General features: G+C 39.1%; 1 protein-coding gene across 1 annotated transcript; it reads left to right on the top strand.

Moving 5' to 3' along the window:
* The first annotated feature begins 32 nt into the window (after positions 1-32).
* On the top strand, positions 33-7,012 carry LOC105437796. The gene is made up of 4 exons (XM_030990024.1): positions 33-186; positions 2,900-2,997; positions 3,881-4,009; positions 4,915-7,012. Exons 1-4 carry the CDS (start codon positions 145-147, stop codon positions 5,015-5,017), a joined length of 372 nt encoding a protein of 123 aa, XP_030845884.1. The 5' UTR covers positions 33-144; the 3' UTR covers positions 5,018-7,012.
* The last annotated feature ends 9,872 nt before the right edge of the window (positions 7,013-16,884 follow it).

Below are 16,884 nucleotides of genomic sequence, written 5' to 3' on the forward strand. Positions count from 1 at the left end.
TCCTGGTCCACACAAACGAAAAGCCCCTATTACTTCGACTGGACTGAGTTCAGGAAGGAAGTCAATCGCGTCCTCAAACCTAACGGATGCCTGGCTGTCTTAGCTTTCGACATCATTTACATCGATCATCCTGATGACGTCATCATGAAGAAACTGAATGATTGCATCGACTCATATCTTGACTATGTGAGTCTATGACGATTGCTCCACAAGCTGACATTTTTACTTCCTTTCCGAGCAGGGCTCAAATTAATTGTTTGTCCACGGGGGCTCTTTTAGTACTGACGGGGGCTATTTTTTATACAAATATCCATTGAATTGGTACCTATGATACTCCTCAATTATTTGCTATTTCATCATTATCATTTCAATCAGCATTTTCCCTCTTACAAATTTACAAGCAAAATAGCTGTTACTGGCCTGTGTATATAATATATACGCATACAACACTGATTTTTATGATGTCTTTAACGTGACATATCTTCTTCTCCCCTTGCAAACGAAAAAGAAAACATGGTCATTAAAAGGGATTAAGCGACAAATAATGATTGTGATTCAAATTGATGCGAATATTTGTTTGAATAAGCATTGCTATTCACCCGAATCTTCTTTGTAAAAACAACTTTTACAAATCTCAGCCATGCTTACTGAGTTGAGACGTTCCATTCAATTTAAAATGCCCATTACATAATACACTTCTCCTAATCTCAAAGTGATCTTACAGCACAGTGGCAGAATTGCATGGCTGAGATTTGTAAAAGTCGTTTTTACAAAGAAGATTCTGGTGAAAAGCATTACTTATTCAAAAAAAATCCTTGCATCAATTTGAATCACAATGATTATTTGTCGCATGGTCCTTTTATTAAATAACCTTGTTTTCTGTTTTGTTTGCAGAGGGAGAAGACGCTATGTCACGTTAAGAAATCATAAAGATCAGTTGTATTATGCGTATATACATATGATACCAGAACAAATGTTGATTATCAGAATGTCATTTTGGAATACCTCTATACAAATACCACATTGTCTTTAGCCCGTATCAGTATTAGTATGATCCAATGTGAAGCTATTATTCTTTATTTAATTCAGTATAATGCTTTTCCTCAAAAACAGTTTTGCTATTTTTTTAGGGTTGAGACGCTAAGAAATGGTTTCAAATGTACATTACACGAACCCTGAACCATTGCAAATGATGGTGGTTCTCTCTCTCTCTCTCTCTCTCTCTCTCTCTTTATTTTAATCATGCATTATCAACTACATATAAGGCAGCAACCAAAAACTTAGGGTTATCTGAGATAGGTGAAAGTAAGAGTTAAAAAGAAAGTCATGCTAAAACGGCGCTTCACTTCCCCCGCCCCCTGAAAAAAATAAAATAGATTAGTAGTCATCCTCTCTAGAATCCCCCTCCCCCCGCTTTAATATCACATTTTCACTTGGCAGCCCAACCCCCCCCCCCTGCCGTAGATCTGCCCATGTTACCATATCATTCCACGCAGGGGCGGCGATCCCGGGGGGGGGGGACGGGGGGGACTCCCCCCCCCCTCATTTTTTTTAGGGGGGGAATCGTCCCCCCTGGAAATTTGAAAAAGTGCAAAACAAATTGTATAGCATGTAATATGTGATCTTATACATTGACTCAATGCTACGTGCTATACACACATACACACAGTTAATGTACACTGTGGTGTATGGGCTCTTCTATACACAATATAACCAGGCATCCCGGAATGCAACCTAACTCTGATGTTTCTCTATGTGTCTTCATTTGAGTACTAACCATACAGCTAAACAACCCCACATTATATAGCATATACTGAATAATGACTGCAACACACTTTTAGGCTCTGGAAGGCCCAAGAGTGCAGCGTTTAGACTAATAAAATTGCAAAAAAAATCTCGCTCGGTCGCTACGCTCCCTCGCATAACATCCTCGTAAAAAAAAAAAAAATCGCATTTCGTCCCCCCCCCCCCCCGGTCATTAACAGAAATCGCCGCCCCTGATTCCACGACATTTTGGTCTTCCTCTTCTCCTCAAAAGGGACTTTTAGATTTGCGTGGACGTGGACGTGTTACGTCCTTTTAAGGCACTGGCAATCACATGTGACGTCCTTTTAAGCACTGGCAGTGCCTTAAAAGGAGGTCACACGTTGCAGTCCACGTTCTCATCGTGCAAATCTAAAAGTCCCTAATATTGATTTACTGGTCGAGGTTCATTATTTGCTGACAACGAAAAACTTCTCCAGGCCATGACCATGTTTCTGCCCTTGCCCGATCGCCTCCAGCTCCAGCAGACATGACGCGGCAGCGTGCACACGCACCTCTACTAACGGCGCAGTAGGCCTATAACCACTGCTGACGGCGGCACTGCACTGCGAGCTGAATCGGTAATAATAGGCCTACTCATAAAACGAGAAATCTTCACCCTAATCTTAGTTCCATTTCATTGGTTTAAGGTTTGAAAATTGAAACTCAATATTGTGTTAAAGTTATAACAGAAAAGATTATCTTTATTTTATAATTCCACCGGGGCGATTTTTAATTTTGCAATCGCCCCTGTGAGCAACCTGACGGGGGCGATTTTGTAGCTCACGGGGGCGAATCGCCCACTGCCCCCGTGTATTTTGAGCGCTGTTTGCGAGCAATGTTTACATTTCAAGAAATTTAATCTTTTCGATTTTAAGTAAATGGATAATTTTTAGAACAAAGTACGATAAAATGCATGGAGAATATCTTGTATTTTAGAACACTTTATGTAAGTTGTGAAAAGCTATTTAATCCTTAAAAACTTTATTACAATCGGTAACCCCTTTCCCCCGAAAATTATCATGGCTGCTTTCTAATCAGCTATGTTTTACATGATTATGATTTCATGATTGGATCCATGCATCTCTGTATGCAGACGAACAACCGAGATCTGAAGGCTAGCACACCAGTTGGCTATCAGCATATGAAGGAGAAATACACCACTCTGCAACTGCCGTTTGCTGACCAAAAAAGGTAAAGAACACAATCATATGGGAGGAATAACACAACCCAGCGTTGATGTAAACCTAAATTAGTGATTATGAAACTCTTGTTTCTTGTGTTTCTTGGGCTTCTCACATTACCCCTATTCTTCAAAAACTTCACTGGTTTCCTATCACTTCTCGCATCACTTACAACTTACAACTCCTTTCTCGATACACTCCTGTCCGGACTTTGCGATCTGCCTCTCAATCTCTCCTCTCAATCTCTCCTCTCAATCTCTCCTCTCTCGGTCTCACACTATTTCATAACAAACAATGCGGTCAATGTTTTTTCGTTTATGCAGCTACATTTCCTTGGAACGATCTCCCTCTTCAAATTGCAACGCTAGTTCTTTAAATAAATGCTAAAAACAATGCTAAAAACACGAATAGCCCCCTAAACTTTTGCCTTTTATATTTTGTAGATTAACGTTAGATCAGGGCATGTAAAGTCTCACCTCCCTGGTTAGATACTAATAATTTTTGAACTATTGGTATTTTGGTAGTTAGTGATTTGTAATTGTGAACATGTATTATGTTTATTTGCAAATTTGTAATGCTAATTGAATTGATGTCATTTGTAATGCTAATTGAATTGATGTCACTTGTAATGCTAATTCTGTTTCTTTTACTTATCAACTATTTTCCTTCCAAACCGCTTAGCCTTTAAGAGGCATTATGAAATTTGCGGTATAGAAATATCTTATTATTATCATTATTATTATGTCTCTCTCTGTGTCTCTCTGTCTCTCTCTTTGTCTCCCTCTCTCTCTCTGTCTCTCTCTATCTCTGTATCCCCCTCTCTCTCTTTGCCCCCCCCCTTCTCTCTCTCTCTCTCTCTCTCTCTCTCTCCCTCTCATTATCTTACTGCGCAGGGTGGATATTGACATACGATATAATGGTTCTGTGACCGAGTTCATCGAGTGTTATAAAACATACGCTGCCGCTATCAATTTCATGAAGGACAACCCTGGTACATCCTACTTTATGGACTTCCAAAAGAGGTATGTGTACAAAGGAGAAATCATGACGAGTATCATGTCAGAGACAGATTAAACACTTTCTAAAATATTTACTGCTTGCACTGACTACTCCTCCCGAGCAACAACTACATGTAGTTTGCTGGGACAGACGGTTGTCGGTCGTTCTGCATAACAGTGTCTGAACTATGAGACTACAATTATGCTCTGCACTTTCTCCGCACCTGACATAGCAGAGACTAACATATATAGGCTCTTCTAAAGGCTTTATGAAATGTGGTAAGGTGTCAATTTATAGTCTGTGTTTGCTGAATAGACAACAACCCCGAGGACAATACCATCCTGAGTCCTGACAACTAACCACTTGTCATGCTTAGTCTGCCACCACAATATCTACAGCCTTAAGCAGAGCCTAGATACGTCAGTTTCTGACTGTTTCAGGAGCTGCTAAAATACAGAGTCTTTGGTTGTCTCATAGCAACGATTGACAAGCTAGGGTTTTTGCCTGCACACTATGCCATGCGTATGGAAAACAGGATAATCGCTCTGCGGGAAAGTTATCCTGTGGTGATAGTTGTCCGGAGGATACTTGAGTTGGTTGTCCAAGTAATTTTCATGAAACGAATATTTTTCTATAACTATTACTCAAACGAAAATGCTTTATTGCTAGTAGGCCTGAATGATACACATGAATGAAAGTCCTTTTGAGAAAGAACATATTTGTTGGGGTGGTTTTAATAATTTTTTTATTGAAATTGTTACATCAAAACATTCTTGCAATATTTGTTATTTTAAATGGGCAGAATATTTGTTTTGAGTGTGCCGATTTCGGACATATTTAAAAGGGGGACACATGGTTCATGTGTTTATCTTTAACATTGGCTGTGATTTTGGCGTTTTCATGACATTTTTTCCTTTTTATTCTGCAGCATCATGACAATCCTAGGAGGAGGAGATCCTGATGTCACCATGGTTACATCATGGATGCCTATCTTTATACGATTTGCAAGAAAACCTGGCACTAACCTCTGAACATGTCCATAAATACAAGCTCTACCTTTCACAAATTCAGCGAGAAGTTTACTGAAAATTTTCTACACATCCCCTCCAGCACACATACACACTTTTTTCTTTTTCTTTTTCTTTTTTTTAATAGTTCTTTTTTTATTGATTCCAAACAATACAAATTAATTTTTAGAAATAAAGTACATTTTTTTTCCTTGACATAATTCAAAACATTTACATTACATACATTGTACAATTGATGAAAACAAAAATGAAATCAGTTGTATCATAAAACAAATAACCCCATCCAACCAAACACAAACACAAACCAAACTTTCCTAGGCCTACTAAATATCTCCCTACATACCTTATTTGAAAAATCTGAAAATTCCCGTCCATCATGAATCTTCAAGACAAATAAATTTTGTAACTTCTCTATAAAATATTCATAAACCTTCCTCGATAATACATCTCTGAGGAGCTTCACAGTATTGTTAAACTGCATTAAAATATCATACTCTTTTACATTCACTAAACTCCAGTTATCCTTTTTTCCGCTTCTCAAAAAAGCTTCCCCAATATTCCATACATCAACAATTTTGTTTCCTTTTAACCCCAAATTTTGAAAATGAGATATTGCCTGCATGCCATTTTCAGCAAAAATATCTTGAATAAAAATTACATTGCGTGTAAACAACTCCTCATTAAAAATCATTTTCTTTTTCAATAAGAAATCTTTATTGTTAAAAATAATTGGATTATTCTTTTCTTCAAAATTCCTAGAACCTTCTAACTCTTCCCATGCTTTGATCATTTCTAAATAGAACTTAGGTACTTTGAAACTGAATAACTTGGAATCATAGTTACACAAAAAAATAAATCTACCCCCTACCACCTTGAAGCAGAAATCAAAGTATAGCTTCCATCTCATAGATTTTTCTCCGTACAATAGTCTTTTCACCCACATTACCCGTTGGGTTTTTACAAACGTGTCAAAATTAGTCATTCGTAACCCTCCTTCATCATAACCTTGATACAATATTAATCTCTTAATTCTATCTTTCCCATTCCATATAAATTCAAAACATATTTTCTGTATTTCCGATATGACCCTCTTTGGAACCACTAGTGAAGCAAAAACGTAATTTAATTTACATAATGCATATGATTTTAATAAATGAATTTTTCCAAACACCGTAAGGTCCCTCTGTTTCCACCATCCGAAAAGTCTTTTTATCTTGCTTAAAATCTCCTTACATTCAATACACACACTCACACCACTTCCGTCATCTAACACACTAACACACAAACACACACACGCACACACACAAACACACATCCAGACAACCTATAGCAAGCAAAATAGGGCATTTATCAGAGGTGGTAAGGAGCAATTCTCGTACCTGAAAAGGAGCACTTATTAAAATTGGAAGGGGCGCTTATGTCAAAGGAATATTATTACAATTTCGTGCTTTCAGTTTTCTTTACGGATCACTGATTTTTCTTATAAAACTGAAGACATTGCGTATATATTCAGTACTGAATGAACGCCATAAAAGTATTACCATCAACAACAACAACATGTCAAAGGGATAGGGGCACCTCTCAGATAAGGAAAGCTGTAATTAGATGAGGTGAAGGGGTACTTATTATTATTTGTGTTTGTGTTCTTTAAAAACATGAATTTTACCTGTGAATAGTAATACTCCAACAAGGGAGCAACCTAAAGTTTTCAAACTAATATGTATAATCTTCTGGTAGTGATAGGTTAGATACATGTAGCTAAAGGTTTTCCATAGGTTTACACTTCCATAGTTGTATCTCTTTTTTTTTAATTCACTAGCTAAGTTAGGGTCAGGGCAGGATTGATTTGATTATTTTCAACAAAGTTTAAAATGTCAGATGTTCATTTAAACATTCTTATGTATACATTTTTCGAAATACATTTTCGATTTCATGATACAAGTATTTTGAAAATAACGTTAAATAAAAGCTATAGTAGATCGGCAGACTAATCCCAAATACTGTAAATTGTGTTCTTTTGTCAGAGGAACAGTTTTAGATGTGATGCTTGCTGTGGTTGCTATGGGAGGAATGCTATTTATGTTGTGTGAACGTTGATAGGATAAACAAGTTATGACCATGCACCTAAGCACGTAAAGGCCTGCGGCATAGTCTGGGCATACGTAACTGCTCTATGTTCACAAATTTCCGGATCAACTGTATAAATTAATATGACCAGGGCGTTTCATCAAACATTTAGTCGGTGGTTTTCACGACATCTTGTTCTCTTCATCTTCCTCTTCTTCTCAATAGGGACTTTTAGATTTGCGTGGACGTGTTACTTCCTTTTAAGGCACTGGCAGTCACATGTGACGTCCTTTTAAGCACTGGCAGTGCCTTAAAAGGAGGTCACACGTTGCAGTCCACGTTCTCAACGTGCAAATCAAAGTCCCTAATATTGATTTACTGGTCGAGGTTCATTATTTGCTGACAACGAAAAACTGACCATGTTTCTGCCCTTGCGCGATCGCTTCCAGCTCCAGCAGACATGGCGCGGCAGTAGTCTGCAAGCACAAACCCTGGTCAGTCGTAAAATTGAGTCTGCACTATAAGACTACCATAGGCCATGTACTGTAGCTGCTCCTGACAACCAGCAGGTAGCTGGGCTAGACTTCTCTCAAGGCGTAATGATTTTTTTTTATTAAGTGTCAGATTAGGGTCTGTGCCTGCAAACTAGCGCGGCAGCGCGCACATTTCATTAGTTCCATTTCATTGGTTTAAGGTTTGAAAATTGAAACTCAATATTGTTTTAAAGTTATAACAGAAAAGATAATCTTTATTTTATAATTCCACCGGGGCGATTTTTAATTTTGCAATCGCCCCCGTAAGCAACCTGACAGGGGCGATTATGTAGCTCACGGGGGCGAATCGCCCACCGCCCCGTGTATTTTGAGCGCTGAATATGACCCAGATGAAAACGCTTGTTTGTTCCATTACCTAAAACTGACCAAATCTTTAGATTAATATAAACAGAAAAGTTGGGCTATTCAAATTCTTAAATAATTTATGGTCTTTTAGTTTCATTCGTACACTAAACTCATGCAGAAACATCGATTAGTAAAAACACTAAATTTGCAATGCTTATTTGGGCTATAACAATTCTTAAACAATTCAGGCATATTCCAGACCCGCCCCCCCCCCCCCACTCAGTGTTATTTAGGGTACGCATATGCTCGTTCCCTCTTTTTGAAAGCACCCCCTATCTGAGGACTGCCAACATTTCCGAACCCCCCTTTCGCGGGCTTTTTGCGGGCTTTTCCTGCCTTGGAGACCCCCCTAAATCATGAAAAATGCTCAATGTACCCCCCTAAATTCGGAATAATTTCTTAGGAGTTCAAAGAGATGAGAGAAAAAAAGAAAAAACACCCCCTTTTTAAAGAAATCTCTGGGTGAAAAGTTAATACACCCCTTTTTTACAATTCTCGGGCCGGACTTTGTCGCACGAAAAGTACCCCTTTACCGGACATTTTTGTAACACGCATGGGGTCATTCCGACTCCGGAGTGGGGGGGGGGGGGGGGGCGGGATTCTAGACACTGTGAGAATCTCCATCTACAATCATCAGGGATAGTTGAGTTCTGTTGCAGAGGGCGCTACACACAATAAATTTTTTTGAAAAATGAAAAACTGAGTGTCAAATTTGAAAGAACATACAATTTAAATGACAACATTTTCACAAAATTGTGAGTTTCTTTTATTCTAGCGCATGCTTTAATATGCTTTAATATACCGATTTGATTAGACATGGTGATTTAATCACATTAATGCCTTGATACATTTCATTTTAATTTTTCTGTGTATCCGTTAGTCACTGCGGTAAAATCAGACATCAAAGCAAACAAAACAACACATTGATGAAATGAGCACGCAGTCGATCTTAAGAGTTTTTTTCTTCACATGTCGGAATCTTTAAAGCAACGGTGCTACTTACAGATTAAAGAGTCCTTGGTAATATTGAGTCCATGGTAAGTACAGATGTCCTCATCTCCATTATAATGAACTCCTTAACTCGAGGGGATCTTGAAAATCGTATTCTAACCCATTGCACTTTGCATCTAGTCACATCTTGATGCACAATAATTAACTTTTGTTTGAAAATATCAATTCATCTTTTATGGATTTGAAAGCACTTGTATATAAACATGTATATATATAAACATATATATGTGTACATTATTATATATATAACCCTTTTCCGTCTCTACACACAGAGAAATAAACGGTGTTCTTGGGGAGTCAAACGAAATTGGAAAAATAGGGCGCCCTCTATTACACCTTTTAGGGAGTAAAACACGGAAATACGTAAGGGTGTACAGAATAGTCATTTGAGGGGTGTAATTTTACACTCTATTTGAGTCAGACGAGTTCTGATTGGTCAAAGCATTTTTCTGTTGTGAGTGCATATGCGCATGCGCTACAGCAACGGCGCATCGTGTCGATAAAGGTACTGCCAAATCAAAAGGAAAATTAGCATAATTTACATATTTTAGTCATGTTGGGGGAATTATTATGTTTCATTTGGGCATATTATTTGTGTGAAAGTTATCTGATCAAGAAGAAGGGGTTTTACCCAGGCGCAAACGCAGGAGGGGGGGGGGGGGGTTGTTGGCTGTTGACCCCCCCCCCCCCCTTCAGTTTTGTTTATGTGTCTATTTTGGACCAAAACCCCCTTTTTTATTAAAAAATAAAAATTAAATAAATTATGCCAATGGCTGACACAAGAGGTGACCTCTATCCCCCTCCCCCCAACGGAAAAAATGTCTAATTTTCTAATTTCGAGACCCCCCCCCCCGCCCCCCCCCCAAAAAAAAAAAATGTTCCTTCCCCCCCCCCCCCCCCCCCCCCGCTTATTTGAACCCATTTGGAACCAAAAGGTGTTAATTAAGCACCATTTGGTGCAAATTTCACTCCTTATAGGGAGTTATTGAAAACAATATATAAACATGTATATGGGGGGTGCAAATTTATACCTTCTTGTGGGGTTTAAATTTACTCCCTACATTGGGGATTACATCTACTCCCTTAGGGTGTCACTTATGCGACAAGCATTTACTCCCTATAGGGAGTCAATTAATAAACCTCTTTTTCTCTGTGTGTATAGCCTTTCCCTCTCTCATTTTCGCTTCGCACTCTCTTTGTTTTTTTGTCTTTCGTTCTCTCCTCTCCCTTTATTATCCTCATTCCAACAACCACAACTACCACCCCAAACACCACCACCACCACAAAAAATAAAAAGGCACTCGTCATTATATTCAAATTTGTACGTTATGGTATAAAGTTGATATAGCGCTGCTGTATGGGCTTACCATTGCTACTAAACATTTACTACGTACAATGTGCTTTAATATGTAGGTTCTTTACACTTACAACGGAGACCGTGTAAATATCAGAGTCAAGTCTCGCTTTCTGCTTCCATTTATTTATTTAATCATTTATATTTACACAAGTGGGATGGAACACCAATATCGGAACGAGTGTTGGTTTTTATAGGTCTGTAACAGACAAAGCATTAGTTTGAACGCTAAATGAACACAGAAACCAAATTTATTTGAGGAAATATCATGATTAAATAAATCTGTTGATAACCATAGACATGAGAACACATTTGTCTTCATATGAATATTGAAAAAAGGAATTGAGGCGCGATGGATCAGTGGTAGATCAGAAGTCTCTTATCCGGGAGGTCCCGGGTTCGGAACCAAGTCGATGCGGTAGTGCCATTTGGTAGGGCATTAATCCTGATAACCAAGTTTCTCAGTGAGGACACAGTCATATGCATTCTGAGCAGTCAAGCAAAACAAATGAACCGACTAATTACCAATCAACCAATACACTCCATGTAAACTGGCAAAGATGCAAAGCAGAGGAACCACCTAAACAAGTACTTATAGGTTCATGTCAGGTGATACAAAATTGAGTACTTATTTGAATGACTACGTACAGGTACTTCGTTTGTCAAAAGTATTACTCTGATGTATATATATATATATATATATATATAAAATATATCGCAAATATATATCACAAAATAAAATATGTACAAATAAGTAGTATCCTTAAGGTATATATATAAGTGGACGAGTAGGGGAGAGAAAGAGGGGGATTAAGTGAGAGAGACATAGACAGAGACAGAGACAGAGACATATATGTATATATATATACATATATACAGTCAAACCTGCTTTAGTGACCACCTGTCTACAAAGATCAATTGTGCAAAGATGCAAAGCAGAGGAACCACCTAAACAAGTACCTATAGGTTCATGTCAGGTGATACAAAATTGAGTACTTATTTGAATAGCTATATATATATATAATGTATGTGAATTGTATTCATAGGTCATGCATGGCTATTTATGCTTCTATGTTTGTTTGTACTCTCATACCCAGAGAGGGGGTCAAAGAGTCAATAAATTTCTGCAAAATTCTACAAATATAAATAAATACATCGCAAATATATCACAAAGTAAAATATGTATATATAAGTAGTATCCTAAAGGTATATATAAGTAAATGAGTAGGGGAGAGAAAGAGAGAGATTAAGAGAGAGGTATTAAGAGAGAGGGAGAGAGAAAGAGAGAGGGGGAGAAGAGAGACATACAGAGAGAGAGAGAGAGCGAGAGAGAGAAGGGGGTGTGAAGAGTAGAGAGACGGGGGTAGGGGAAATAATGATCTCAGTAATAATTTTCAGGTGCAGATTGATCAAAACGTTGTGTGATATCATTATATATGTCACAGCTAAATTCTCATCAAGAAATTCAGTTGCGCCAACAATGAATGCACGTTGTTAAAGAGGCGTCATTCCGTTTGTGTTATTGAAGAAAAATCAGGGCGTGCACCTGATTCTAAGCAATGTTCATTTATCATTTTGCATTCAGCTCCCTCACGATGTCATGGCTTGTCAACGGTAGCGCCAACTGTCGCAGACGCATTCCTGCGTCAGCAAAGGACGCCTCGTCAATTTTGATCTTAATGATTAATTGTCACCTTTACGATGAAGTTGATTACATAGGAGGGATGTATGGTAATTGATAGGCCGGCACATTCTCATGAATATCATCACGTGGTCTGTTACAAGCACCAAAGCATTTACGTAGCATCTTGAAAAGAACGTTGCGATAGGACTTATTTATGATGCAATAGACGCAAGCATTCCACCAGCTGTTAGAAGTAATAGCATACCTCACGAAAATGATCAGAACTAGAGGGACATTGATACTAGGTATAGGGTTAAGGAAGGTGATGATGGTACCTGGTAACCAAGCTAGATAGAACACACCGGTGACAACAAGGATGGTCTTAAGTCCTTTCGTTCCTGCTGCACTCGGCAGCGGTAATGCGATGTTACCGGCGTTGACAGCGGCTTCCTGCGCGGCGATCTGACGTGCATGGCGACGTGAGATGCACACGAGCCGAGCATTCATGAATGTAGTGATAACAACAGCAGTAAACGGGAGGATGTTATAGATGACGTGACTTGGTCTAATAAGAGATAGGCAGATACTAGCTAAAGGATTACAAACACCGGTCAGTACGCTCAGCAGATAGGATCCAGCGGAGAGGAGAAGAGAAACTATTATCACAGCGGTTAACGCACTGATCAAACGATTACGGGAAGCGAGGCTGGAGTAGCGAAGCGGTCGGGTTACCGCGACATACCGGTCTACTGATACTAGCGTCAAAATCAACATTGATTGCCATACAGACGCTGTGCACAAGACAATAACAGTTTCGTATACAGTAGTGGGAACAGAAACAAGTGCAAACAAGACACCTGAAGTTGAGCAGATTAACCCAGTGAATAGATCAACAACTGCGAGACACATGAGACAAAGTTTAGTATTATCACTAAAACAGTTTTTAACTCGCGGAACGATTACGATGTTAGCGCAATTGAAAAGAATTGAGAGAAGTGCGCAGATAGAATAACCGATGATGTAGAAGTTTATCTGCCATTTAGAGAGGTATTGGTCGTCAGTTGTGTTTGAATAATTTGCGTATTCGTTGGTAAGGTTTTTCATGGTTTACCAAGCCCTTCTAAGCAACAGTACATTAATCTCGTGTGTGAAGAACTGATGTTCACAATGATGCTGCTTTTGTGCAACATCTATTTTATTATTTTATCTATTTTATTATTACCTATCTCAAGATGATTTTACAGAAACTCGTTGCAGTCAGTGTACTTGAAGTGATTAATACTTCAACTGCGGCGTAGAGAAAGAATAGGATTCCTTGTTTAGCATGATCAACTTAAGAGCCGTTGAAATACTTGTAGGGAGATTACAGCGATATATTTTTGACCTTTCTTAAATGACAATTTTTCTTTACGGCTCTCTAAGAATACTTAGAACATGCTGATCAAGAAAGCCAATTAAACCACCCTGCACACGCACGCACGAACCCACCCACGCACACACATACACTCACGGTTCTTACTACATAACATTGATGACGTACGGTATTTCATAAGTTTTGTTTTCACAGTTTTAATTGTAATCTTATATTTTTCATGTATACGTTATATGTTATCTGTACACTTTTCGGTATAGACCCAAAGAGCCCTGGGATGGACAGTTGTTGTTAAAGCCCCACTGTCCTACTTGTAGATTCTTGCTCCCTCTATTTAGAAAACTTCCCCAATCGGTGCCTTTTGGTGGCCATGATCCTCTGTTTATTATGTTAGTTGAGAGCTGATTTAATGCGATAGCCTTTTGTCAGTGACCTCGCTGTGTAATGCCTTTTGGCCAAGTATTATTGACGGTCTTTAAAGTACAGAGTAGACCATCCTGAATCAAGATCCGAAATCGATCTACCCGGTATACGTCACCTGGATGGGTAATGGCACATGAAGATAAGAGTCTTGCCAGTAGCGTCATTTCAAGTTAGCGGCTTGGGAAACAAACCCTCAACCTTTATATACCACCAAATACCACCAAATTTCAACTCCACATTTTCACCTTGATCGCCATGCAACTTATTTTCTTTACATCCAGATCCCAATAAATTCTTTTTAGTGAAATAATCATATACATTTTACTTATTTCGTTATTCTCTATGTTCAAATTCTTATTTAGAACCTGGTTTGTATATTCTTTTTTTTAAATCGTATTTGGAATTTTCTATATTTATTTATATTTTGATGTGTTGATAAAATGTATATACCTTTTTTTGTCATGAAGCACCTCAACGAAAACCAGTATTTATTTGCTGATTGGGCTACCCTTCTTTTTAAAGATGTGCAATAAATACAAATAAGTAAATACATTTCATTCTAAATTTTCTGTGTATCCGTTAGTCTTTGCGGTAAAATCAGACATCATAACAAACAAAACAACACATTGATGAAATGAGCATGCACAGTTGATCTTAAGAGTTTTTTCTTCACATGACGAAATCTTTAAAGCAATGGTGCAACTTAGGTCCTTGGTAATATTGAGTTTTTGGTAAGTACAGATGTCATCATATTCATTCTAATGAACTCGTTAACTCGAGGGGATCTTGAAACTCGTTTTCCAACCCATTGCACTTTACATCTAGTCACATCTTGATGCACAATAGTTAACTTTTGTTTGAAAATATCAATTCAACTTTTATGGATTTGAAAGCAAGTGTACATCAGCATGTATATTTATATACATTCATGAGTGTGTGCACCTATGCAGGTTGCCCCTCAAAACTGCTCCAGTAAATGTGCTGTTTTTTATGCTTTTTTAGTGAGCTGACCTTTACTGTGCCTTTTCAATGTTTATTTGGGATGTCTGGACGCTTTTAAGTTTGATTTAGTGTGATATCCGGACACAAAATGGTTACAATTTGGAGATTGTGTTTTCAGCATAATATTCATGTACTGTAATGCATTTGCTGTGAGCCATTTTGCCATAGACTTTGTACGTCTCTCACTGCTGAATCATCCAAGTGTATACTCTTTTCACTGATTGCTGGTGATTTATTGAGGGAAGCTACACATTACACTGTACAATGGATCTGAGAGGGGGAGTTTCCATTGTGCTCCTTTTAATCCTTTTGAGCTCAACTGACTCTGGCTGTTGTGGGTGCTTTGCCTATTCACACTCACTTTCTAATCATGACTTCACTCCAACTTTGAAAGTGAAAGGATACTGTAATCAGCGAGTTTCATACTACAACAACTCATCAGCAACTTTTCAATTGACTTTACTCCTGTGTGGTGATATCAACCCCAACCCTGGTCCTGAGAAAGAAAATGGCTTGCACTGTAGTACACATGCAAGAAGAACATACGAGCGCAACGATCTGCACGAACTGAATTTGGCATGCACGAGGGAAACTTGTCTTACAAAAGTGGACAGAAATGTGTGGAACATAATCCACAAACTTGGGATTGCACGCAAGCGCAAAACTCACAGAGGACGAAAAGGCCGCCGCCATCACAATCTAATTCCCGTCCTTATCCGTGATAGAAATCCCCGGCGCTCTAGTTCTAGACCTCGAGAAAACAGACTTATCCACATAGAAACGCACCACCATCGCATATCCAAAAGCCTACCTACCGTGATGCTTTTTAATGCTAGGTCACTTAGCAACAAGTTTAGTGACTTTGAAGCTGTCCTGAACACAACTCACACTAACTCCGATGTCATTGGAGTGACAGAAACGTGGTTTTCTGCAGCAAAACCTGCTTCCGCCTGCCAGTTGTCATCTTTTAAACTTTTCCACAACGATCGTGAAGAACGGCAGGGTGGGGGCGTTGCCTTGTACATCCGAGATGATATTAACTGCTACGAAGTCTTCAGAAATGTTACTCCACCACACCTTGAGGCCCTCTGGGTGCGCCTCAAATCGTCTCGAACTGTTCATCTAGCTAATGATATATATGTTGGCGTTATATACTCACCTCCACGTTCACCTTCCAGAGGAGAGATGAGTGATTATATCATCGCCGCCGTCGACAACATCCGGCTTCAGTCAGACAGTGCTACAATAGTCATCATGGGCGACTTCAATGACCTTGCTACCGATGATATTGAGCACCAGACCCTGCTATCCCAGGTGGTTACTGAACCAACCCGGGGCACTGCTACTCTTGACAAGATCCTAACGAACATGGCTGATGTATACAATGATCCTGTCATCTCGGCACCGATATCGTCTAGCGACCATTGCGTAATCACATACCGGCCACTTTCAGAAGTCCCTCCTAGAAAGTCGTTCAACATATCATTTCGACCTTTCCGGGACTCATCTGTACGTGCGTTTGGCCAATGGATTACGCTGATGGATTGGTCTACGCTTCGAGAATCTGATGCTAACGCCCTGGCTGCCGATTTCCACGAACTACTCAACATCAAGTACAGGCAATTTTTCGAAATTGTCACTGTGAAACGACGCCCTAACGACAAAGAATGGATTAATGATCGCATTCGCAGAGCCATCATTAAGCGTAATACTAGCTACAGAACCGGCTCAGCAACCTACAACGCGCAGAGAAACCTTGTCCAGAGAGAGATAAAAGATGCTAAGGACAATTTCTATGCTCGCAAGGTGCACCATCTGAAAAGAGCGGAGCCCGGTAAATGGCATCAACAAATCCGCAATTTAGCCGGCCTTTGCAAAAAATCACTTTGCCTCTCATCCGACGACAAATCTGATAACGAAATAGCTAATGATCTGAATACACATTTCGCTAACATCTGTTGTACATTGCCTCCACTCGACCCGTTTGCTATGCCGGCATACTTACCTGCAGCATCACCGCCTCCGACGATCCTGCGACATCAAGTATACCACAAACTTAGCCGTATCAACACATCGAAGGCCTGTCATCCAGGCGAATGCCCTTCACGTCTTTTGAAG

The sequence above is a fragment of the Strongylocentrotus purpuratus genome, unplaced genomic scaffold (genome assembly GCF_000002235.5).
Source record: "Strongylocentrotus purpuratus isolate Spur 01 unplaced genomic scaffold, Spur_5.0 spur5_scaffold_19, whole genome shotgun sequence".
Taxonomy (NCBI): Eukaryota; Metazoa; Echinodermata; class Echinoidea; order Camarodonta; family Strongylocentrotidae; genus Strongylocentrotus; species Strongylocentrotus purpuratus.